This window comes from Lolium rigidum, chromosome 6 (genome assembly GCF_022539505.1).
Source record: "Lolium rigidum isolate FL_2022 chromosome 6, APGP_CSIRO_Lrig_0.1, whole genome shotgun sequence".
Lineage (NCBI taxonomy): Eukaryota > Viridiplantae > Streptophyta > Magnoliopsida > Poales > Poaceae > Lolium > Lolium rigidum.
Window position 1 is genome coordinate 25,576,779 of NC_061513.1, and position 23,789 is coordinate 25,600,567.

A 23,789-nucleotide genomic window follows, 5' to 3' on the forward strand; every position below is an offset into this window, starting at 1 on the left:
TAATACATTTCAGAAGATAAATTTTCTCCTTTTTACATAAATTATAACAAATATTTTTTTTTCGTGAAACTTGATAACTCGCATATATTATTAGATCGATATCAGTCAAAATTAACATGAATATCATCGTTGTTTTTTTTTCCATTAGATGATTATTCCCAAATTAATAAGAAGGTCCTTTTATTCAATTTTTATGTCAAGAAATGATTATCTCGAAGTGAATAGTAACTATTTTTAATTGCATAAAGTAGTGATTAACTCAAAGTCATCGATCACTAACCCGCTAACCACACCCTTGCCGGCTTGTTGATCGAGCACTAAGATTAACAACACGTTGAAAAAACAGGAAGAGAGCAATCATAAAACAGTGTACCCAGCGACAGATCCACATGGATCCTAAGGACTCATCAGAAAAAGTACAGCAATTAGATGGTGCCGCCGTTGCAGCGCAGGACCTGAGCGTTGACCCATCCGCCGGCGTCGCTGACAAGGAAGCCGACGAGCGGCGCGATGTCCTCCGGCAAGCCGAGCCGCCCCAGCGGCGCCTCGGCGATGTACCGGTCGGCCTCCTCCGGCGTCTTCCCGTTGTAGAACATGGGCGTTGCCGTGGACCCTGGCGCCACGGCGTTGGCGGTGATCCCCGTGCCGCGCAGCTCCCGCGCCAGGATCCTTGTCATCACCTCCACGGCCGCCTTGCTGGCCGCGTACGCCGCGTAGCCGGGGCGCAGTGACCCGACCCCCGACGACGAGAACGTCACGATGCGGCCACGCCCGTCGCGCGCCAGCCGGTTTGCGGCCTCGCGGCAGCACAGGAAGGTGCCCCGCGCGTTGGTGCCGAACATGGCGTCGTAGGACGCCTCGCTAGTCTCCGCCAGCGTCGGGTAGGAGAAGTCCAGCACCGCCGCCGTCGTCACCAGGATGTGGAGTTCCCCGCCGAATGCCGCGGCCGCTACGTCGAACACCGCCCTCACCTGCGCCGCGTCCGACACGTCGGCATGCACCGCGAGGGCCCGCGGAGGATCGGCGCCGTGCGTGGCGTTGATGCCGACCACGAGCTCCCTCACCGGCGCTGGGTCCCCGAAGTAGGCGACCACCACGCGGGCGCCGAGGGAGGCGAGGTGTTTCGAGACGGCGGAGCCGATGCCGCCGGCGCCGCCTGTAACGATCGCCACGCGCCCGTGGAGCGTCAGTGAAGAGGTACCGTTGGTGTCGGCCATGCCTGCGAATTGAAACTAGTGGTTGGTTATGCGGATCAAAGACAAGATGCAAGAGCTAACGAGACATATACTTCTTCAGGCTGAGACCTCGTGTATTCGTCTAAACAAAATAGGAACAGGAAATGTTATCAGCGTGCTTTTTCCCCTTCAGACCACGTACGCGGGGAGATACGCTAGGCGGGATGTAGTATATATATAAGCTGAGAGTGATCTATATTTTAGTTTAAAAAACAGAAATCCAGTTTCTGGCTGACCACTTTCTAGTAATTAGCGCGCTCACGCTCACGATCGCGCGATCAAGATCCTACGGCCAACCGTTTTGCTGGGTGTCGGCGGTCACGTGTGTCCAAAATCAGCGTCCAGTATCCTCATTCACCTTGCCGCGCTTCCTTGACGTCTTTGTTCAGTTAGCTGGCAGGGTTTGAAATGAATTGAAGAAAATTAAGAGGGATTAAATCTCATGTAAGTTAAAATTCCTTAAATCGGGGCAACACGGGGAAACCCTAGCCAACGCCGGCCCTTGAGGCCTCCCCCACCCTTGCCCGGCATCACCGCCGCCGAGGAGGAGCCAACGGAGCCACACAATCCCATGGAAGGTGGTGGCGGGGCGGTGTTTTCTCGAGGCCATGGCATGCAGGGTGCGGTGAGCGGCGTGAGGAAAGCGGCAAGCGTGGCGACTTCTAGCTCGGAGGCGACGTGCGGAGGTTTTGCGGTGGGACTCAATTGTGGGGGCAGAGGTGCGGTGCTTTCCAGGCTCAATCTGGGCCCGGGGCGGGCGGCCTGACCGTGGCGCGAGGCTGGGCTACTGGAGGGGGACGTGGTGGTGTTTGTGCCGACATGTGGAGGCCAGCTGATGCGGTTGGCCCGGCGAGGAGCAGCGCGTGACGTCCAGTGCAGCGCAGGGGCATGACGACCAGAGGCCCTTCTCCGACATACGATATGTTCGGCGGCTGCCAGCTGCAGTGTTGTTGTGGAGGGTGTTTGTGTGGCTGCAGAGGCGTCAACAGCAAGGCACGAGCGTGACCTCGGGGTCGGTGTGGAAGTTGGAGGAGCGGCTCCTTGGTTTGTTGATGTCGTGCTTGATTACTTGGGCGGCTCTCACGGATATCTGTTTGGGTGCGTGGCCTCGGGGGTCAGCGTGGAAGGCTGAGCGGCGGCTCTTCGGTGTTGGTTTTGGCTACTATGGTGGCGAAGCCATCGGCTAGTCTGGGGCGTGGTGGGGCCGGTGTGGAAGGCGGAGCAGCGGCTCCCAGTGTTGTGGGTTCCGGCTGCTTGGGTGTTGGAGCCATCGGCCAGTCTAGGGCGCGATGGCGAGGTTGGCGTGTGGAGCTTGTTCAGGCCGGTTAAGGTATATTGGTGGTGGTTCATGAGCTGGATTCGGGTGAAAGCCATGTCTCCGGTCGTGGCCGGAGCCAACGGTGTCGACGCCCTTGGGCGCTGTTTCCTTCTTGGAGGCGCCGTTGTGGTGAAGCTCTTGTTCCTCCCCTAAGTTAACTTCAGGGGAAACCCTTGATCATTGCGATCAGACGATGGCGACATTTCTTGTGGGCTTCGTCTTCGGAGTCGTGCTTCTACCGGTGTGGCAAGCGGAAGATGTTGGTGCTGGTGTTGTAGCCGTAGCGGCGACTCTGAAGTGTGGAAGAGTAGCTTCTCTGGTTGCTTGGGCGACAGAGTTGCCGGCTCGGCACGTGCACAGCCTTGGGGCCGGTGTGGGTATCAGAGCGGTGGCTCATGTGTGGTACGGTGTCATCTCCGGTTGCTTTGGTGACATGGTCGGCGGCTCGATTGGTGTGTGGTCTCGGGACTGGCGTGTGTGTTGATGATATACCGGTTTTCGCCTTGTTTTCCATAATTAACCAGGCAACTTCTTTTTAATCAATGAACAGCCAAAACTTTTGCCTGGGGTTAAAAAAAATCCTTAAATCCACTCTCTCATCCTTGTGTGCACCGAGGAACGTGAAACTGTCGCACCCACGACTCTCCTCTACGCGTGACTCCTGGTTTGGCTTTCATTTCATCTCGTGCGACTTTTTGTGTCCAAGCCACCGTCGCGTAGGGGCAGCAACCTCCGTGGTGTAACTCAAACTGCAGGCTGGTGTCTTACACGCGGGGCGGGGAGCATGGCCATCGAGGGTTCGAGGCAGAGTGGAGGGCGGCAGGTCTTGGCACATCCCCTGCATGCTTCACAGAGACAAGAGCAAGGGATCCACTGCGAGTGTGCTCGAGCGAGCCAGGGTGCGGAAACGGGGCCTAGAAGCACAGAGAAGGAGGAGGAGATCGGCCTCGCTAGGTCCGGCCTCCGCCACAAAGAGAAAAGGACCCGTTAATTGCATGTTAACCACTGTGTTAATGACATATTTATCATTTTCTATTAATTATTAATTAAATATATTTCATCCCATCCTGGTCCGTACATGTTTTTCCATGAACCAAACACACATATGAAGTTAACCCACAAAGGGATATCAGGGAATCCTGGCCATTTAAACATGCCAAAATTTAGAGGGAAGGACACCAAAGCAAGACACATCAAGCAAAGCCTATCCCCTCCCCATATCTGCCCCCGCTAGATCCAGATGATGCAGATACCCAGAGGGAAAAAACAAGCGGGTTGCCAGCTCTTGTACTCCACACTTAAAAACTCGATCCTATCTGCACCTGAATAATCATTGGCAGCGCATGAAAGTTTGTAAGAATACTAGCATATTACCCATGCGTTGCTACGAATAAACCAAATATTTAGCTTTTTTTTAGAAAAAAAAACTATGAAATTTTGTTCTTATGGAATGCAAACAATCATCGAAAATACATCTTTCTTACATGTCGGAGTTAAAAAATGTTTGGTCCTAGTTGCATATGTAAGTATCTGAATATCTAGAGTGTATACCTATGTAAAATTCTCACGATTTAGCTTCAAAGGCACTTTCTTATTCGTTGCTCTACTATGGTTGTAGGTCCACCGAGAATGTAATTCTCTTCTTAGGTTACAGAATGTCAAACATAAGATTTTCAAATAAAGTAGGGATGAAATCTGGAAGAACACATGATAGTGCCCCCATTAATTTGGAAATCAATATGTGTCCATTCGTAAACCATTCATATAAATATAGTTCTAACTGCAAGATTTTAGTATTCGTTTTAAATGTGCATGCACCTAAGGCAAGCACAAGTTTGAAGCACTCAACCATCAAATTCCAGAATTTTATATATAAGCACCAAATTGGTTGATAAAACAAATAGAAATAGCTTGCTCAAAAGTGGAACAATGTAACGAGGACTCAAACTTTCATAACCATGGCATCTACGGCTGGAGCAGGAGCTGGTATGGAGGCGTCGAAGACGGATTGGCTGAGTGGATGCACTCGCTGGTGAATAATCCTCGTCTTCCCCCTTCGGCAAATCTCATTGCAGCAACAACCACAGACGACGATTGCGACTACTACCGCCAGTGCAATAAGCACCGCTACGATGGCCATCTGCGTTTGGCAGGAGGGGTGAAGATTTGCGACCAACTCCTCCCTGGCCCATACCGTATTCTTGGTTGGACGTGATTGTCTTCATCTGAAAATCAATTAACTTCCGTATTAGTTTTCCAATTTAGTAGAAACCATACGGTGGCAGAACTAGGAGAGATCTGTTGGGGATCAAAAGAGAAAATACAACATGTTGGAGTGGCAAATTGGTCTACCTTTTTAATTTCACACCCTAAAATAATATGTGCTTCACTAATTTTTCCAAGTCGGGGGAGGGGGGTGACCCCCCTAACTTACACATATTTCCGGAAACTAATATTAATACCAAGAAAATCAAAAAATGTATGTCCACATATTTCTGGTTTGCAAATGTTTGACGCCTGTTTATTTCAAGATACTAAACATTACTAGCCATTGCTTCATTACGCTGGTATTATGAAAGATAGAATCTAGAATATGCACATATTTCTGGTTTGCAAAGGTTTGACGCCTTGTCATTTCAAGACACTAAATATTACTGCCGATTGCTTGTTGACACTGGTTATATGAAATATAGAATGTAGAATGTCCACATATTGCTGGTTTGCAACTATTTGAGGCCTTGTCATTTCAAGAAACTAAACATTAATAGCAATTGCTTGTTGACACTGGTATTACGAAATGATAGAATCTAGAATGTCCACATTTTCTATTTTGCAAATATTTGACGCGTTGTTATTTCAAGACGCTAAACATTACTAGAGATTGCTTGTTGACACTGGTATTAGGCATAGCATATTACCCATGCGTTGCTACGAATAAACCAAATATTTAGCTTTTTTTTTAGAAAAAAACTATGAGATTTTGTTCTTATGGAATCCAAACAATCAACCTAAATACATCTTTCTTACACGTCGGAATTAAAAAAATGTTTGGTCCTAGTTGCATATATAAATATCTGAATATCTAGAGTGTATACCTATGTAACATTCTCACGATTTTGCTTCAAACGCACTTTCTTATTTGGCCATGTTTCATTGCTCTACTATGTAGGTCCACCGAGAATGTAAATCTTTTCTTAGGTTACAGAATGTCAAACATAATATTTCCAAATAAAGTAGGGATGAAATCTGGAAGAACACATGATAGTGACCTCATTAATCTGGACAATTGAGTTGTTGGAACTGATCTTGTTATTGAGACAAGCTGATATTGAGTTAGTAGTGAGACTAGTTGTTAGTGTCACGGTTATTAGCCAACCAGTAAACTAGCCCCGCACACACATATTAGATGTGGCCTCGACGTGCAGGTGCTAGCTAGAGGTTGTTGAAGTTTGGCCGAGTCTTTTGTGGCCGAACGGTGTGGTAGTACCCAACGTGTGGGTGATGGCATGAGTTTAGGATCACCTGTTAGTGGGCAGTTCCTTGTACTGTTCATATAAGCCGAGCAAGTCAATGAGAAAAGATGTAGCCTCTCTCTTACACCATGGATAGAATTTTTCTTGGCAAAGCCATGATTATTTCTCCATGGTGTGTGCGCGTGTGTGTGTTCATGAGAGGAAGAGAGAGTTGAGAGGTAGAAGAGAGAAGAGGGAGCTGCAGGTTGCAGCCCCAACAGGAGTTGGCTTGCAACTCGTACAATATCTCCTTCCTCAACCAGCAACAGATCACGGCATCGCGGGCCTAGAGAGTATGATCTGGGAGTCAATCCGTTGTTCTTGCCATGGCGTTCCCGTCACCGCTGTCCCCTATGTCTGATCTTGTTTTCTTGCCAGGAAGAGGAGCGAGAGACCCATCTGTTTTTCAGCGAGGAATAGGCATGACCTTTCTTTTTCCGACTTTTTCTTGGGTATCATCTTTTTTCGGATTGGATCCGATACGGAAGTTCCCCGTACGTCTGGTTTTTTTTTCTTGATCGATCAGCAGGCCAATCCGGTCATCCTACCAAGAAGATGCGTGGGAAGCACGAAAATGCTCGACCTACCATCACGAACCATCACGTCTGATTCAGATTTTATTAGTAGAGAAGAGAAAAGAGATAAGATGTTATTGCCGGAAACGCAAATCCATCTATCAAGGAATCAAACACAACTTGTGCATATGTTTAACAAATTCTTCTTAACTAACAAGACCTGTCCGCCCCATTGAAGCCACCGTTCACGAACACCTTGATTTCACATGACTCCATCTACAACCATAATTCGTTTTCGCTTTATCACATTCAGCGCTTTCACCAAAATTAAGTTCTACCACTCAGTTATTTTGTGCTCCTAATTTCCCAAATTAGTCGCTCAACATCATCACACATCAAATTCCCATCTGAAAGTATGAGAGAATTTCTTTATTGCTATAAGTCATGCTAAGTCAAATTCGCAGTTGTCTCATCCATTTTTGTAGTTTCTCCATGGTTATTCTTGTCATTTCCCACTCTTCATAGACAATCATCAGCATGCACCTTTTGCTTGCCACAACAACCACACTTAGCTGACCTCATGTCTAACCACGAGTGCCCTCCTTTGTTGTTTGTCTACAATCCTGCCGAGTATCCTAGGCCGTGAACCAATACCACCTCAGCCTAGCCCTACTGTAGTCACTCGCGATCCATGACGAGGTCACTTATACCACAAATCCTTGGGCGACAGTCCAAACAAAGTGTCACTCGCGATCCATGACGAGTTCACTTATATCTCAAACCCTTGGGCGCCAGCCGCCAGCTTACGTTGTAGCCCCTTATAAGATGAGTGAAATTTTCTGCCATATTCCAGCTCCAGCTTCAGCATAGCTCCATGGTAGATGATAAGTGCACCCCACATCCTGCCGATTTCAAGCTCCCAGGTAACACCGTCTTTATCGATTTCGTGCCATTGCATGCTGAAGCGCGCATTTCAATGCGCATGCGTGTTGCCACACCACAAAATCCAGGAACCACCAGCGTTACACTTATATGTCATTGTCCCTAAGCTCGTCATCCTTTTATATTATTTCATCGACATCCACATGCTTATGTGTCTAAGAGGTGTTTTACGGTAGGGATTACTAGTCGTTTGGGCTAGTAGTATTGCGTCAATATCCACATTAATTGCAAGGGTAATTTAGGCAATTAACTTTGTCTATTTCCATATTATTTCTATTTGTCTAAGTGCAATTTGATCCATGATTAGAGCATAATTTATCTGCTGTGTCCATGCTACTATCACCGCGCTGTGTCCTGGGCGTTGTTAGCTGAAGCCCCGCTGCGAGCCTTGCGATGCACACGTTACAAACTAAGATAAGCAACCAAGCACATGCACATAGGTGGATCATTTTAGCAAGCACAAACTGCACGTCGCCGACTGGAAACACAACAAACGCGTGAAAGCAAATCGACGAGAGCAAGCTAGCATGTACCGGTGCAGCAAGTTGGTCGCCGGCGCAGCTGCTGATCTACAACCATGGCGTCCTCCGCTGCTGCTGCTGCTTGTTCGCCGGCGTCTCTGCAGCAACCATGACGTTCTTCGCTGCTGCCACTTGGTCATCGGAGCCCCTGCTAGAACGTACGTCCTCCCCTGCTGCCGCCGGCACCGCTGTCCTTAGTCGCCGGCGCCGCTGCTCTGCAACCATGGCGTCCAACAAATTGCTTCACGCATGAAGATCGTACACGGGAAAGTCATACGTGAAGCAATTTTCGCTCCTAAAATTGTCCTTCCTTGTGATTTTCTGTTTAATGTAGTGCCAGATTTGTTTTAATCGCCTACCATGTTTGGCTTTTCTTGAAAATATACTACTCCTTTTGGTCACAAGTATTAGTTAATCTAGTCCATCAAATATTGCTGGCTGGACGGTCCATATTCCTCTGTCCCTACCGTAAAACATCCCAACTGCAACCATGGTTCACATTGCGCCTTATCAGCCTGTTAAATCACCATACATTTCTTGATGCCATGCAGAGAGTACATGATCCTGCACGTCACACTACAAGCTCCTTGAACACTGTACACACGTCCTCGGTTCCTGCTTAACTGCACATCCAAACCACTTCGTTGCCGCCTCGGTGACATCACCTTTCAGCGTACAAAGCAAGACGAAAACATCAGAGAAATAGTCCAAATCTCTTGTACGTGTAGAAAAGTTTCTTCACTAGTCTTCTTGTTACCCCTTTTGTTTTTGTTTGTCCCACTTCAGGTCAAACCGATTGCACACAACTTCCATGAATACATAATCTCTCCTGGAATCGAAACTGCCTTTTCGCTTTCCAGCAAATCTCACCTGTTCCTGCGGCCGAAACTTTACATTAGCTCTCCACGGGTCCGCGCCTTTACCCATCGGCCTGTTTTTTTTTTTTTTTTTTGAGAAACACAGTACAAATGCATACGCTCATATACACGCGCATACCCTCACCCCTATGAACGCAGACACTCACATCCTACCCCTATGAGCACCTCCGGAAGACTTAGCCGGCGGATTGGATCTTGAAATTGACGAAGTTACCACAGGCGCCTCGCTGTCGACGGAACGTCGCCTCTCACTGAATGAGTATTCCGTCTTTATGAGACACACAAATGTCAAACCTAGGATTTAAACTCTGATGGGCTAGAAGTACAACCACCCTCCTAACGATCCAACCTCAGGTGTTCTCCCATCGGCCTATGGTTAGCATGACCTTTACGTCGTCGCCACTTTATTTATTAAAAAAGTAGAAGAAACCTGAAATTTTCAGTACCTCCAAAAAAATGTTGAGTATGACATTGAAGGGGATAATGGTCCCTCAACTCTAGTAATGTCAAATGTATCATCTTTATGTGAAGATCTTGTTGTTGATGAAAAGGAATTTAGTGATGTGGATGATCTCATAGGGGATCCTCTACCACCTATAAAAGAGAAAAAAGTAAGACAAAGAAGGGTGTATGATTCATCTAATATAAGAAGAAGCAATATAAAGAGAGTAAAGAAAATTTATTAAAATGCAGAATTTAAAAGGTATGATTTAAAATGGAGGGGGATTTGGTGACACAGCCAAACACCTCTTTTTTAAGGAGTCAATAAGGAAACATACATTTGATTTCATTGCTTTACTGGAGACAGGGAGATCAAATTTTGCAACCCCATTTTTGAGTCTAGACGGTCCTTTTAATTTCTTCTGGTTTTGTCTCCCCCCTCATGGGAGGTCTGGAGGTATTCTGGTGGGAATAAATTCAGATACTCTTGAAGTACTAAAAGTAACCACTGGGGACTTTTCTGTATGAATGCACATGAAATGCAAAAGGGATGGTTTCAAGTGGAAGTTTGTGCCGGTTTATGGGGTTGCCCAAGATCACAAAAACCAGAATTTTTGGCCGAGCTAGCTAGTAAGAATGTGTGAACATCAAGATTTACCTATGATGGTAGGTGGAGATTTTAATATTATCAGGAAAAAGGAAGAGAAGAATAATGATAATTTTAATGCAAGATGACCTTTTATTTTTAATACAATAATTCAAACTCTCAATATAAGGGAAATTGCCCTTTCGGGGAAACAATATACATGGGCTAATCGTCGATATAATCCCACGTATAAAAAGTTGGATAGAATTTTGGCCAGAGTAGATTGGGAACAAAAATGTCCACTAGTTTCTGTGAGAGATCTATCAAGAACAGGGTCAAGTTCTGATCATATATACTCTTCTCCTTATAGACTTGGTATTAAAGCTCATAATGGAAACCAGCCGAGATTCTCTTTTGAGTTGTTCTGGTTTAGACAAGAAGGTTTTTATGAGATGGTAACACATGAATGGAACTCATTCACCTCAGGTCGTAACCCTACTGAGCGATGGAAAAATAAGATACGACACTTGAGACGGTTCTTAAAAGGCTGGGCAAAAAATATGAGTGGAAAGTATAAAAAAGAGAAAGAGAGACTAATTGGTATTATTGATGAGGTTGATTTAAAAGCAGAATCTTGTGCATTGAGTCAAGCCGAAAGGGATACTCTAAAGGATGCAAATGAAAAGATAACTAAATTAAGAAGGGATGAAGAGACTAAATGGGCTCAGAGAGCTAAGGTTAAACATATTCAGCAAGGGGAAGTAATACCAAATACTTTCACCTAATTGCTAATGGTAAAAAAAGGAAAAAAGAAAATATACCAACTTGAGCAAGAGGAATGAACCATTATCGGTGACGACAATCTGAGGGTTTATATATCAGACTTTTATTAAAAAAAAACTCTTTGGGGAACCAATTCCGTCCAATGTGTATTTAATTGAGGAGGAAAATCAGGATATACCTAAGTTTTCCGTTGAGGAAAATATTCTTCTTACATCTCCTTTTACTGAGAAGGAGGTGTATGAAGCAATTTCTCAAATGGATCACAACAAGGCTCATGGTTTTCCAGCTGAGTTCTATCAAAAGTTTTGGAAAGTAATCAAGGAAGATTCAATTGCGTTATTTAATCAGTTGCATAATGGGGAGTTGTTCTTATCTAAACTGAATTATGGAATCATTACTTTACTTCATAAAAAGGATAATGCAGTTCAGATTTAACAGTATAGGCCTATATGTTTACTTAATGTAAGCTTCAAAGTGTTTACTAAAGTGGGTACTAATCGGGCGACGGAGATTGCTTCGAAAGTGATTAGACCCACTCAAACGGCTTTTATGCCGGGTAGACATATTTTGGAAGGGGTTGTTATAGTGAATGAAACTATTCATGAGCTGCATTCAAAAAAAATGGATGGAGTCTTATTTGAAATTTATTTCGAAAAGGCTTATGACAAGGTTAAATGGTCATTTTTATAACAAACACTGCGCATGAAAGGTTTTTCGCCTGAATGGTGTCGCTTTATTAAAAACTTTGTCCAAGATGAAAGCGTCGCGGTCAAGGTAAATGATGATATTGGACACTACTTCCAAACTAGGAAGGGGCTGAGACAGGGTGATCCTCTCTCTCCTATTCTTTTCAATGTTGTTGTAGATATGTTGGTTATTTTAATCGAGCGTGCTAAGGCAGATGGCCAAGTGGGAAGCTTGATTCCCATCTTGTTGAGGGAGGTATTTCAATTTTACAGTATGCAGATGATACAATTATGGTCATGCAGCATGATTTGCAAAAGGTGTTGAATATGAAATTGATTTTGTGTATATTTGAGCAATTATTGGGTTTGAAAATTAACTTCCACAAGAGTGAATTATTTTGTTTTGGAAAAGCTAGGGAAGAGGAGCAACAATATAAACATATTTTTGGATGTGAGGTGGGTTCTTTGCTATTTAGATACCTTGAAGTTCCCATTCACTACAAAACTCTTTGAAATTCAGATTGATATCCAGTAGAAACTCGATTTGAGGGCAAATTGGGATGCTGGAAAGGCAAGCTCTTATCCTATGGGACAGACTTGTCTTAATCAATTCTGTTTTGACAAGTTTACCAATGTTTATGTTATCTTTTCTAGAGATTCCCAAAGGGGTTTTGAAAATACTTGATTTTTATCGATCGAGATTTTTTTGGCAAGGAGATGAAGAGAAGCGGAAATATAGATTGACGAAGTGGAATATCATATGTAGGCCAAAAGATCAAGGTGGTCTTGGCATTGAGGTCTTAAAAACTAAATGTATGTTAAGTAAATGACTTTTAAAATTACTGAATGAGGAAGGGGTGTGGCATGAGTTACTACAAAATAAATATCTATCTCAAAAAAACTCTATCTGAAGTTCAAGCTAAACCATCTAATTCCCCATTTTGGAAGGGATTGATGCATGTGAAAGATGATTTCTTTGCCCGTGGTCATTTTAAATTGGGTGATGGTTTGGCTATTAGATTATGGGAGGATGTTTGGTTGGGGGACACTACTTTAGCGCAGCAGTATCCATCTCTATATCACATTGCACAACATAGAAATGTCTTGGTTGCAGATGTGTTAGCTCATATACCTCTTAATATTCAGTTTATGAGAGTATTAAATGAGAAAAAATGGACATCATGGCTGCACTTATGTAGACGACTAATGAATGTTAATCTTGGTGATGAACCGGATAGCTTTGTTTGGAATCTTACAACCTAAGGACTTTTCACTGTTAAGTCTATGTATGAAGATTTGATGAATGATCACACTCATTTTCTACGGAAATATTTATGGAAGCTAAAAATCCTACTTAAGATCAACAAATTTATGTGGTTCCGTAATAACAAAGTGTTGTTAACTAAAGATAATCTTGCAAAAAGAAATTGAAAAGGGTGTACGAAGTATTGTTTTTGTGGTGCACAAGAATCTATTGAACATCTTTTTTTAGCTTGTCCTTTTGCAAAGTTACTATGGCGCATGGTTTATTTCACTTTAATCTTCCACCTCCAACTAATATTACTAATATGTTTGGCAATTGGTTGAATGGAGTTGACAAAAAAGCAAAGGATCGGATACGCATTGGTGTATCGGCCTTGTGCTGGTTAATATGGAGGTGCCGAAATAACATTGTCTTTAATAATTCAACTTATTTCAATATTTTGCAGGTTATTCATATGGTGGTCCATTGGGTGTAACTATGGGCCTTGCTGCTACCTCAGGACCAGCGGGATATTATGGATACTGGATGCAACCATCTCCAGACGGTTGCTCGGGATATCTTGTCTCATGCTGGTTGGTGTCAAACTAGTCGACTATAGGATGCTTATTTTGGCTTTATTTTCGAATTTTGCTGTTTGATATATGTATCGACTACGAGCGATTTGTGACTTTTGTACTAAGTACTATGTGATTTGGAGACTTCATAATAATAAAGGCCGTGTGCATATCATGATGCAGAGGCTGGGGTGTTTCCCCTTTTCGATTTTTTTATTAATAATAATTTTAGGGATACTAAAATTGTTCGGAGTATCAAGAAACCAAACTTGATGACCATACTCACGGTTTGACAGATGACCTAGCCAGACCATGGGCGTCCATGTTCGAGCTTCTTTGTTCATGAACAAACGAAGACGTAGTAAAGCCCTTCGCTCTAGCCTTTTATCTCTTGATTGAATCAAATGATAGTACTAAGCTTGCTAAGGTGGGCCCTCTGTACTCTCAATGCTATTGATCACCTCCATGCAATCTGAGGCCACCCTAAATCCCTAATGTGAGCCAGCTGGAGGTTCCATGGCAAACTGAGTGTTTCCCTGCACGCTAGCGTCCCAAGAGTTGCGGAATTTCCAATCCCTTACAACGACAGCCGAGTGCCATCTAAAACAAAGAGGATCTTTGCCGAGTGCCACCAAAAAAATACTAGGCAAATAGGTTTTGCCGGGGTGCCATCTAAAAAACAATAGGCAAAGAGAATGCCGTCGATGTCAATCCGTCTGCCATGCGTGTGAGGGGACAACAACATGGCAGCTCCCTTTGCCGAGCGTCAAATGTCGACACTAAGAAAAGAGATCCTTTGCCATGTGTTTTTGTTTGTCGAGTGTATTTTAGTGATTTCGGCGTGAGAGTTTTCTCTGCCGAGTGTTGTACTCAGCACAGATTTACCTTGCCGTGTTTTTTTCTTTGCCACTCGGTAAAGAGGCTTTTTTTGCCGAGTACCCGAGATTTGACACTCAGCAAAGACCGAAATACTCAGCAACAATGTGATTTCCGGTAGTGCTAGTGCATAGGGTGATGGCTCATTACTTTCTTTTTCGCTGAGAGTCCTTGATAACCTTTTATATTACCATCCGATGCCGATTCTGATTTACTTATCTATTGATCTATAGGTGGAATGGTGTAGATGGGTTGATTGCCACAACGGACTGAGTTGCTGTTGACTTTCTTGTTCTTGAATATATAATAAGGCTATTCCCTGAGTAGTCCGCAGGCGCCGCATGGGATACCCTGAGAATCATCGTTGTCTAGATCCGATCATCCTTACGCCCATAGATGTAGATCTTGCTGTGGAGGAAGTTGAACTTGCCAACATACACAAGTCGAAGCCTTAGCACATAGACAATGAAGCTCATATGCCATTTCCCAGCACACAAGTCCGTGCCGGACAAGTATGTCCTGCCTCCGGAGAAACGCCCTTGCGACCACGAGCTACTGGATGATCTCTCGGTTGCCCTCCCTGTCATCGACCTCCAAAGAGCCGTCGCAGAAGGCCGCCGACAAGTCGTTGGCGAGATCATGGAGGCCGGCAAGGAGTTTGGCTTCATCCAGGCATGTTAGCTCTGTGCATACAAATATGGGCGTTGCTTTGCGTTGCTAATTCATTGCCATGCACAGGTAATTTGTGCTCCTTACCATAAATTATTCCATGCATGCTGTTTGTAGGTGGTGAACCACGGTGTGGGGGAAGACGTGATTCAGGGCTTCCGAGAGGCGGCAATGGAGTTCTTTAGGATGCCGGAGGAGGCAAAGCTCAAGTACTACTCCACTGACCACAACAAGCCTTTTCGGGTTTTCTCCGGCTCCCTCACGTCCCATAACGACGCTAATGACATACGCTACTGGCGCGACTGCCTCAAGCTTCGGTGCTACCCAGTCGAGAAGCTGATGCACCAATGTCCATCGCAACCAGAAATGTTCAGGTAAATGATTTTATGGTGATCTACTCGTAACGGCATGACAACTGCTTCTCATGTGCATCCTCATTCGAGAGGGGATGGCGTCCTCGTCGCGTGTCTCGTCCTGGCGTGTGACTAACGCCGTCCGACCGATTCCCGGCGATCGCCGGAATTTCCCCTTCCTCGACGGAGTCCTTGTGGCTCACGACGCCCGGGCGCGCCTCCTCCTTCTCGATTCCAAGGAGCTCATCGTCGATTCGAGGGCGCTCGGTGCGAATGAGATTATCAAGTTCGGCGGCGCGATCGCTTTTCCCCGGCACGACGCTCGTATCCTGTCCCGGCCGTTGCTGCCGGAGTCGCTCTTCGGCGGGGGAGATGCGGCTCCTCAGACGCAGAGACCAGATCCGACGCCATTCCCAGCCTCTATTGAGGAGCTCATCATGCCACGTCCCCGGGCTCTTCATCAACAGTTCACGGTGGCGCAGCCGTCGCGTCCAAGGGAGGACCACCTCATTGATCCAGGGCGGTGGAAGGATTGGCTCGTTCCGCGTTCGCCGGCGGCGGGAATTCTCGGTGGGCTGCCATGGCCACTCGGAACCGAGAGATCGCCCGGTCGGCTGGACCCGGGCCGTGGCCCAAAAGCCCTCTCGGCCATGGCGACGCGAGATCCGAGCACGTGTCCTGATCCTACGACCTCCGTTTCTCGCAACAATGGTGGTCGCCGCCAGGTAGGGACAGGTAACCCTACGCCTCTTATACCCAACCCCAGCGCCGCCACCGGATCAGATCTCGACTCCCTCCTCGCTCATTTCTGGTCAAAAACTAGGGTTCCTCCTTCCCCCCGTCCCCCGCTACCGAATCCTTCTGTTGGTGGAGTGGGAAAGTAGCCGGCGATCCTCGGTCCTTTGCTCAAGTGGCGGCTTCTCCTCCGCGTGTCATGGGTGATGGCGGTGGCGGGCGTTTCGGCCCGGGCAGGGGAAACCGAAACCAGCCAGCAGCTCGTGGGCGCGGCCGGCATGTCTGGCAGAGGGAGGATGTTCCTCAGACTTCCTCCAACAACAACAGGGGCTCTGGCTCACTGCAGTCCGATGACCGATGGGAGAGGGCAGCGAGGGAGTCGAAGCAGCGCCGGCAGGAAGCTATCTCCTCAGCCCCGTCTGGTAAGACCATGCTTGCTCAAGGGCCTGGTCCCAATCGTCCCATGGTTGCCGCTGATCCCCCTCCCTGCCTCCATTGCAACATCTCTGGACATTATACTGCTCGTTGCCCTACCATTCGCTGTGATCGGTGCAAAAAATTGGGCCATGTTGCTCAGATCTGTCAAACTATCCTACCCTGGGAGTGTGTTCCATCAATGTGTGGGTTTCAGGCTCATGGGCGTGGCTTCTTCTATATGCCGGACCATAGTTCTGCAAAGCAGAGCAAAGAGAGAGCCAGCAGTGTAGTGATTACTGTGTTGGAGGGGGACATAACTCATAGAGAGCTTGAGAAAGAGTTCAATGTCGCTTTTGGAGACAGTTGGAGATGTACAGCAAGATCCTTGGGCCCTAACCAGTATATTATGAGGTTCCCTACTGCTGTGGAGGTTGAGCGTGCTGTCTATTATGGGGCTAAGATGCATCTCAAGACAATAGAAGCGACTGTGAGGTTATCTGCCTGGACAACCTCAATTGGGGCCAAAGCTGTCCTACAGAAGGCCTGGGTCAAGGTGAGCAACATTCCCCTTGATAAAAGATGTGATGCCAATGTTTTCTATGCTGGTGGATTGGTTGGTGTCTCTCTGGAGTTGGATCCTTCGACCCTGCACAAGCCTGAGTATGTCAGAGTTCTTATTGGCTGTCGTGATGTGGAGATGATCCCTGCTTCTGCGGAAGGCTGTCTTGGGGATAATTTCTATGACTTCTTCTATGAGATTGACAAAATTGTCGTGGGAGGTCCTCCTAAAACTCAATCTTCTGTGGTGGTGGGTGGCCATTCGGGAGCTCCTTCCCCTAAAAGGGCTAGATATGATCAAAATAGCAACCTCCATGATGAAAGTTCTGAAAAACAAAACCTTGGCAGCCAGTCTGATACAGTTGGGCACACCAGGAAACAGGATGATGTCGTGGTGACTGACGTTAACACCGAGTTAGACTCACAGGAAGATGATGAGGCTGGGAGCTCTGAGTTGCTCATTGAGACTATGGCTAGAGAGCATGAGGCGAAGATGGCAGCTTCTCAAGCTGTTCCCCCTGCAGTTTCTCAGGCAATTACATCGAATAAGTGGCTGGTTCCCTGTCCTATTCTCCAAGAAAACAAGATGCTGTCTCCTACAGAGGTTCCGCTGCAAAACCTGCTTCTTCCTTATGCTCAAAACCTGTCTGCTGGATCTTGGCCTTCTCTGCCCACCATTACTGAGATGGCAGAGAATTCCTCATCGCCACCTGCTGGTTCTCCGGCGTACATTGTGCAATCTCCAGACTCGGCATCTATGGAGGAGGACAAGTCTATACCTGAAGACACCAGATGCAGCACCAGGCTTGCGGGCAACGTCAACATGGACATTATGGAGAAAGTGTCCGAGGCTGCAGAAAGAGAGATCTTGAAGGTATGTCGACTCACTCATCATTGCCCGTCCAGAACTCCTTTGCTGTCCTCTCTAATGATGAGCTAGTGTTGCGTGCGCACAAATTGGGTGTTCATATTCCTGATAACAATTTCTCCTCGGTTAATATGCTTAGAGATTTGGAAAGTGCTAGAAATGACTTGGCTAATAAAAATGTTAATAAATCCTCACATGCTAATACCCTTTTCATTGAGGATAACGCAGGCGAAAATACCCCTTTATCTATGGACTGGGCAGATAATTCTGACAATGAAAACACTTTTGTTATTGTTGAAAGTAGGAAAAAAAGATCTGCTAGGAAGAAACCTGTTGTAGTTTGCTCTAGGCCTAAAACTCGAAGTAGATCGAATGTTGCGAATATCTCTGATAACAAATCTGCCCAGAATCCTGGCAGGGTTGTCAGAGAGAAAAACAAACCATCTCGTTTTAAATGAAAGGTGCCTTTTGGAATTGTAGAAGTGTGGGGAAAAAAGGTATTGTGGCCTGCATCAAAGATATGATGCATGATTATTCCCTTGATTTCATTGGTATCCAGGAAACCATGAAAAAAGAGTATAAGATGAGTTTCTTCCGTAAGCTGGACCCCAACAATAACTATTTCTGGAAGTGGATTCCTTCTGTGGGCAAATCAGGTGGTATCCTTTGTGGCATTAAAACTGATTCCCTGGATGTGAGTGCGGTTAAGCTTGGTCGTTTCATGCTTCAATTTGTGCTTTGGGATAAAATGAAAAAATGTAATTGGGCCTTGATGGTGGTTTATGGTGCTCCACATGAGGAGGATAAACCAGATTTCCTTACTGAAATGTCCTCTTTTTGCCATAATGTCCTTATGCCTTACATTGTAGGGGGTGACTTTAATATTTTAAGACATAGTGGAGAGAAGAACACTAATTTCGTAGCCAACCACTCCTCAGATCTCTTCAACTCTGTTATCCATACCCTTGGTTTGCGTGAAATTTACATGCATGGAGGGAAGTTTACTTGGTCTAACAAACAAGCGTCGCCTACCTTGGAGAAGCTCGACAGAGTTCTCATGTCCCCTGATTGGGAGGACCTTTTCCCTTTGGTTTCGGTTAGGAAGCTAGTTAGAGAGCTCTCTGATCATAATGCTCTCTTGCTTGACTCGGGCTCTATCCCAATTGGCAATGTTAAGAGTAGAGAATTTCGTTTTGATACGACTTGGTTCAAAAAGGATGACTTCCTTCCTTTAGTAACTGAGATTTGGAGGAAAAAGGTGTACAGCAGTGATCCTATTGACATCATCAACATAAAACTGAAACGTTTTAAGAAATTCTTCAAAGGCTGGGGCTCAAATATTTATGGCCATGCCAAGAAAAGAAAATTGGAACTTAAAGAGGAATTAGCAACTCTTGAGGCTTTTGAGGAAAGCTCTGATTTACCTCCTTCTCTTAGCATTCGGAAAACCATTATTTCTTTTGAACTCATGGAGTTATATGCTAATGAAGAGCTCTTGTGGTATCAAAAATCTCATGAAAAGTGGCTCCTTGAGGGGACTCGAATACAAGCTATTTCCATCGTGTGGCTAATGGCCGCAAGCGAAAAAACACCATGCTCTCTTTAAAATATAATGACCTTGTGATTGAAGGGACAGATAATTTGTTAGAGCATGCTACAACTTACTATAAAAGCTTATTCGGTCCTGCACCTGGCAACATCTTCAAGTTTAATCATGATATGTGGGAATCACATGAAAAAATTAATGATGTGGACAATGAAATCCTTAGCAAACCTTTTACTATGGAAGAGGTTAAGGATGCTCTTTTCTCTATGAAAAAGAATAAAGCCCCGGGTCCCGATAATATTCCTATTGAGTTTTACCAACATTGTTGGGACATTGTTAAAGGTGACATCATGAATTTATTTTATGCCTTCCATGAAGGTTCCTTGGATGTTCAAAGGCTTAACTATGGTATCATTACCCTCCTTCCTAAAATCTCGGATGCCGAGAAGATAACTCAATATAGACCTATCTGTCTTCTCAGATGCATTTACAAGTTGCTTACCAAAGTTCTTACTATCAGGGTGGAGCCTTTCTTGCAAAAAATCATTAGTACCCATCAAAATGCTTTCATAAAAAACCGCAATATTGTTGACGGTATTATGTCCCTTCATGAGTTGATGCACCATACACACAGTAAGAAACATACGGGGATCATCCTCAAACTTGATTTCGAGAAAGCTTTCGATAAAGTGAATTGGGAGTTTCTCCTTGATTGTCAAAAAGCCATGGGCTTTGGTGATTTCTGGTGCAATAGGGTCAAGCAAATCCTTCATAATGGTACTATCTCGGTGAAGATAAATAATGTGATGGGTTCTTATTTTCAAAGTGCAAAAGGGGTTCGGCAAGGCGATCCTCTCTCCCCCTTCCTTTTTAATTATGTGGTTCAATGCTTAACAAAAATGGTTTTGGAGGCCCAAGCTAATGGCTTGTTGATTGGTTTAGCTCCTGACCTGATTGATAAAGGGGTGGCGATAATGCAATACGCTGATGATACTGTCATTTGTATTTCCCATGATTTGGAGAAAGCTTTAAATCTCAAACTCCTCCTTTACATCTTTGAACTAATGTCGGGCTTGAAAATAAATTTCCAAAAAAGCGAGTTGTTCCTCATTGGAGGTGATAATACCATTGCTGATCATTACTCTTCTATGTTTGGTTGTCAAATTGGTACTTTGCCTATGAAATATTTAGGGGTTCCTGTTTCATTCCGCAATCTTAAAAATTCTGATCTCGTTTTTATCGATGAAAAATTTGTCAAGAAGCTGGATGCTTGGAAAAGCGTCTCCTCATCTGGGGGCAGATTGGTGCTGGTGAATGCTTGCCTCTCAAATCTCCCTTCTTATATCATGTCACTCTTCCTTTTGAACAAAACGTTCATTGACAAGCTTGATAAGCATAGAAGATGTTTCCTATGGCATGGCCAAAAAGAAAAAAAGGGCTACTATATGGTAAAGTGGTCTAGAGTTTGCCGCTCTAAAAACAAAGGTGGCCTTGGGGTCAAAGACCTCCATAAGCAAAACATTAGCCTTCTTTGCAAGTGGTGGTGGAAACTTGAAACGCAAGATGGCTTGTGGCAAACCATTGTTAAAGCGAAATATTTGAGAAGGAAAACGATAACGAATGTAACACCTAAATTTAGCGACTCTTCATGTTGGAAGGCGTTAATAAAAGTTAATAAAAGTAAAAGATACCTATCTGGCGGGGAGGAAAATTTCCTTAGGTCAAGGCAACATTTGTAGGCTTTGGAAAGATACCTACATGGATGATGTTCCTCTTTGTGATCTTCACCCTGTTCTTTTTGATCTTTGTCAAATGCAAGACTGTACTGTCCAACAGTGTGTTGATAGTAATTATGTCATTCCTTTTCGGCGAAGGCTTCATGGAGGCTTGCTTGAAACCTGGAATCGCATTACCTCCAAGCTTGAGAATCTTTCCTTGTCTAGCACCTCTGACAGAATCTCTTGGAAACTAAATAGAAACGGTATCTTCTCGACCAAATCAGTTTATAAGCTCTTGGAGTTACCTCTTGCCGGTTCTCATAATAAATGGATTTGGAAAGCCAAAATACCTTTGAAAATAAAGATTTTCATGTGGCAACTTTGTAGAAATGGCTTGCCTACCAGAGAGAATTTGAGGAAAAGAAATTGGATGGGTTCCCCTTTATGCTCTTTTTGCAATCAGGTTGAGACTAGTGATCATCTGTTCTTTGCTTGCAACATGTCCAAAGTGGTCTGGGGGGTCTTAGGATCAACAATGGGGGCTAGCTGTGCTCCAACTAATTTTTGGTAAACGATGGCTTGGTTTCATAGATTCAGTCCTGGTTTTGAGAGATTTTTTATGACTTTGATTGCGGCTACTTGCTGGGCCATTTGGACGGTAAGGAATAAAGTGACCTTTGATGATCATGTGTTGAGGTCTCCTAGTGAAATCACTTTCTCCTCTATTGCTTTGTTGATCTATTGGGCAGGGTTACTGAAGGCTGAGGACAAAAGCCGTCTGTCGATGGGCGCCCAGAAGATGATGACAGCAGCTTCGTCCATCTATGCTTCGCGCCCCAGCTCCACCGCTCCAGGGCAACTGTTGATGATTACTGAAGCCTGATCTTGCACCTGATGGAGTCGTGCCTTTCTTTTGGCTGTTGGTTGGATCTGTTCCAGAGTTGTGGTGGTCGTTTCTGTCATCCCTAGTCTCTGTAGCTTTTGGATCTTGTCCTTCCATGTGGAGGTTTATGTGTGTGTCGCTTGAAACTCTAGTTTGTTTGTGGTATGAGGTTTTTGTCCCATGGCGGGTATTCGATGTCGAATACTTGCAGTGGGTTTCCTGATACTGCACCAGCTCGCTTCCCGTTCATCCTACTCCCCTTTCTTCATTGTAAAAATATGACTTTGTAAGACCTGTTATTTCCGTTATTGCAATGGAAAGGGGTGGAAGCCCGGTTGGAAAAATGTGCATCCTCATTCCTCAATCTTTCACCACTGATGACATTATGTTCTTAGTGAGCCAATTAAATTATGTTTACATGGTTTACTACTTGCTAATGCAGCATTGTTTATCGGGTAACGCAGAGAGCATCTTGCCAAGTACGCGGTGGCAGTACAGGAGCTGGCGCGAAGCTTCCTCCGGTTGATCGCCGAGGGGCTCGGATTCGATAACCATGATTTCTTCGAAGGGGACCTCAGCGGCGGGGAGACGCTGATGAACGTGAACTACTACCCGCGGTGCCCCGACCCGAGCCTTACGATGGGCATCCGGCCACATTCTGACCGCCACCTGCTCACCATTCTGTCCCAGGGCGAAGTCAGTGGTTTGCAGGCCAAGCACAGGGGACGCTGGATCTGTGTCCAACCCATACGCAACGCCTTTGTTATCAACTTCGGGCTTCAGATGGAGGTCTCACACTCTCACATGGCATCAATTCTACAGATGTGCTGGCCAGTTTATTTTAGATCAAAGAGAGCATATTCATACATCAGCTAATTGTATATTTGTTTCTTTTGTAGATTGTGACCAATGGGCTACTTTCAAGCGTGGAGCATCGAGCGGTGACCAACTCGGCAAAGGCGAGGATGTCGGTGGCATCACTTATCACGCCCAAGATGGATTGCAGGGTTGGTCCGGCGCCGGCGATGTTGGATGAGGAGACAAACCCTCCCAAGTTCAAGGACTTCGTATGCAGCGAGTTCACGGAGGCGTATGAGGCCGCTGCTGGCAACAGGGAAGCCGTGCTCGACTTCTTCAAGATTCATCACACTCAAAATCCAGCTTGCGTCAATCAACAATTCAACATGCACTGATTTCATGACTTCTGAAACAGCTTTTCGTTTCTTCATCTTTACTATCCCAACAATGATTGTCAATCAACATGCATGCTGACTTGTGCAGAGGGTTATCTTTGCTGCTCATTGTAAGGGTATCTCCAACGAGGCGACGCATTTAATTATCGGCGAGCGTCCATTTACATCACCTCGCGGACGTGAAAATGACTGTTTTTGTTCGCGCGTCCGTTTGCGTCTGGGGATGGCTCCAGTGGGGCGACACATTTTTTTCTACTTGGTTTTTTTTTCTCTTCTCCATTTAAACATATAGCTCCAAACATTATATATTGGAACATGGTTTTACACAAACTAATACATAATTTGGAACATGGTTTACACAAACTAATATATAATTTGGAACATGGTTAACACAAACTAATACATATCGATAGTCCACCGATAGAAGTTGCAGCTAGCCTCCCGTAGCTGCAAATGCGCCGGCTCGACGCCATCGACGAACTCGGCGAACTTGTCCGGGAGCCGATTGATGCCGAGTGGGTCATCGTCGATGCGGAGGAGGAACTCGAAGTAATGCTCCACCTGCGAAGACGAGGAGGACGCAGATGACAGCGACCGTGGGACCGTAGCTGCTCCACAACAGCGGCCCCTGCCCCATCCCTGAGGGCGCCCAGGCCCGCAGCCTCAACCGCCTCGCTGGCCACCAGGACCCGTCATGGACTTCCTCGCGGGCCTGGCTGGGTCGCAGGAAGAGCTAGG

The 23,789-nt window shown here is 45.4% G+C and overlaps 2 protein-coding genes across 2 annotated transcripts; one reads left to right on the forward strand and one right to left on the reverse strand.

Annotated features, from left to right (window-relative positions):
* Positions 1 to 239: 239 nt before the first annotated feature.
* LOC124662317 (NADPH-dependent aldehyde reductase-like protein, chloroplastic) lies at positions 240 to 1,217 on the reverse strand. The gene has a single exon (XM_047200167.1). It carries the CDS (start codon positions 1,215 to 1,217, stop codon positions 426 to 428), a length of 792 nt encoding a protein of 263 aa, XP_047056123.1. The 3' UTR covers positions 240 to 425.
* A 13,359-nt stretch (positions 1,218 to 14,576) lies between these two features.
* On the forward strand, positions 14,577 to 23,051 carry LOC124662318 (2'-deoxymugineic-acid 2'-dioxygenase-like). The gene is made up of 4 exons (XM_047200169.1): positions 14,577 to 14,783; positions 14,898 to 15,154; positions 22,323 to 22,647; positions 22,758 to 23,051. The coding sequence occupies exons 1-4, from the start codon at positions 14,577 to 14,579 to the stop codon at positions 23,049 to 23,051; spliced, it is 1,083 nt and encodes a 360-aa protein (XP_047056125.1).
* Positions 23,052 to 23,789: the final 738 nt, after the last annotated feature.

What these genes read in the sequence shown, in the direction of transcription:
- LOC124662317 (XM_047200167.1), bottom strand. Translation starts at nt 1,217, where the DNA reads ATGGCCGACACCAACGGTACCTCTTCACTGACGCTCCACGGGCGCGTG.
- LOC124662318 (XM_047200169.1), top strand. Translation starts at nt 14,577, where the DNA reads ATGAAGCTCATATGCCATTTCCCAGCACACAAGTCCGTGCCGGACAAG. An exon ending in TCGCAACCAGAAATGTTCAG is followed by an intron (nt 15,155 to 22,322) that starts GTAAATGATTTT and finishes CGGGTAACGCAG; the next exon opens with AGAGCATCTTGCCAAGTACG. An exon ending in ACTTCGGGCTTCAGATGGAG is followed by an intron (nt 22,648 to 22,757) that starts GTCTCACACTCT and finishes TTTCTTTTGTAG; the next exon opens with ATTGTGACCAATGGGCTACT.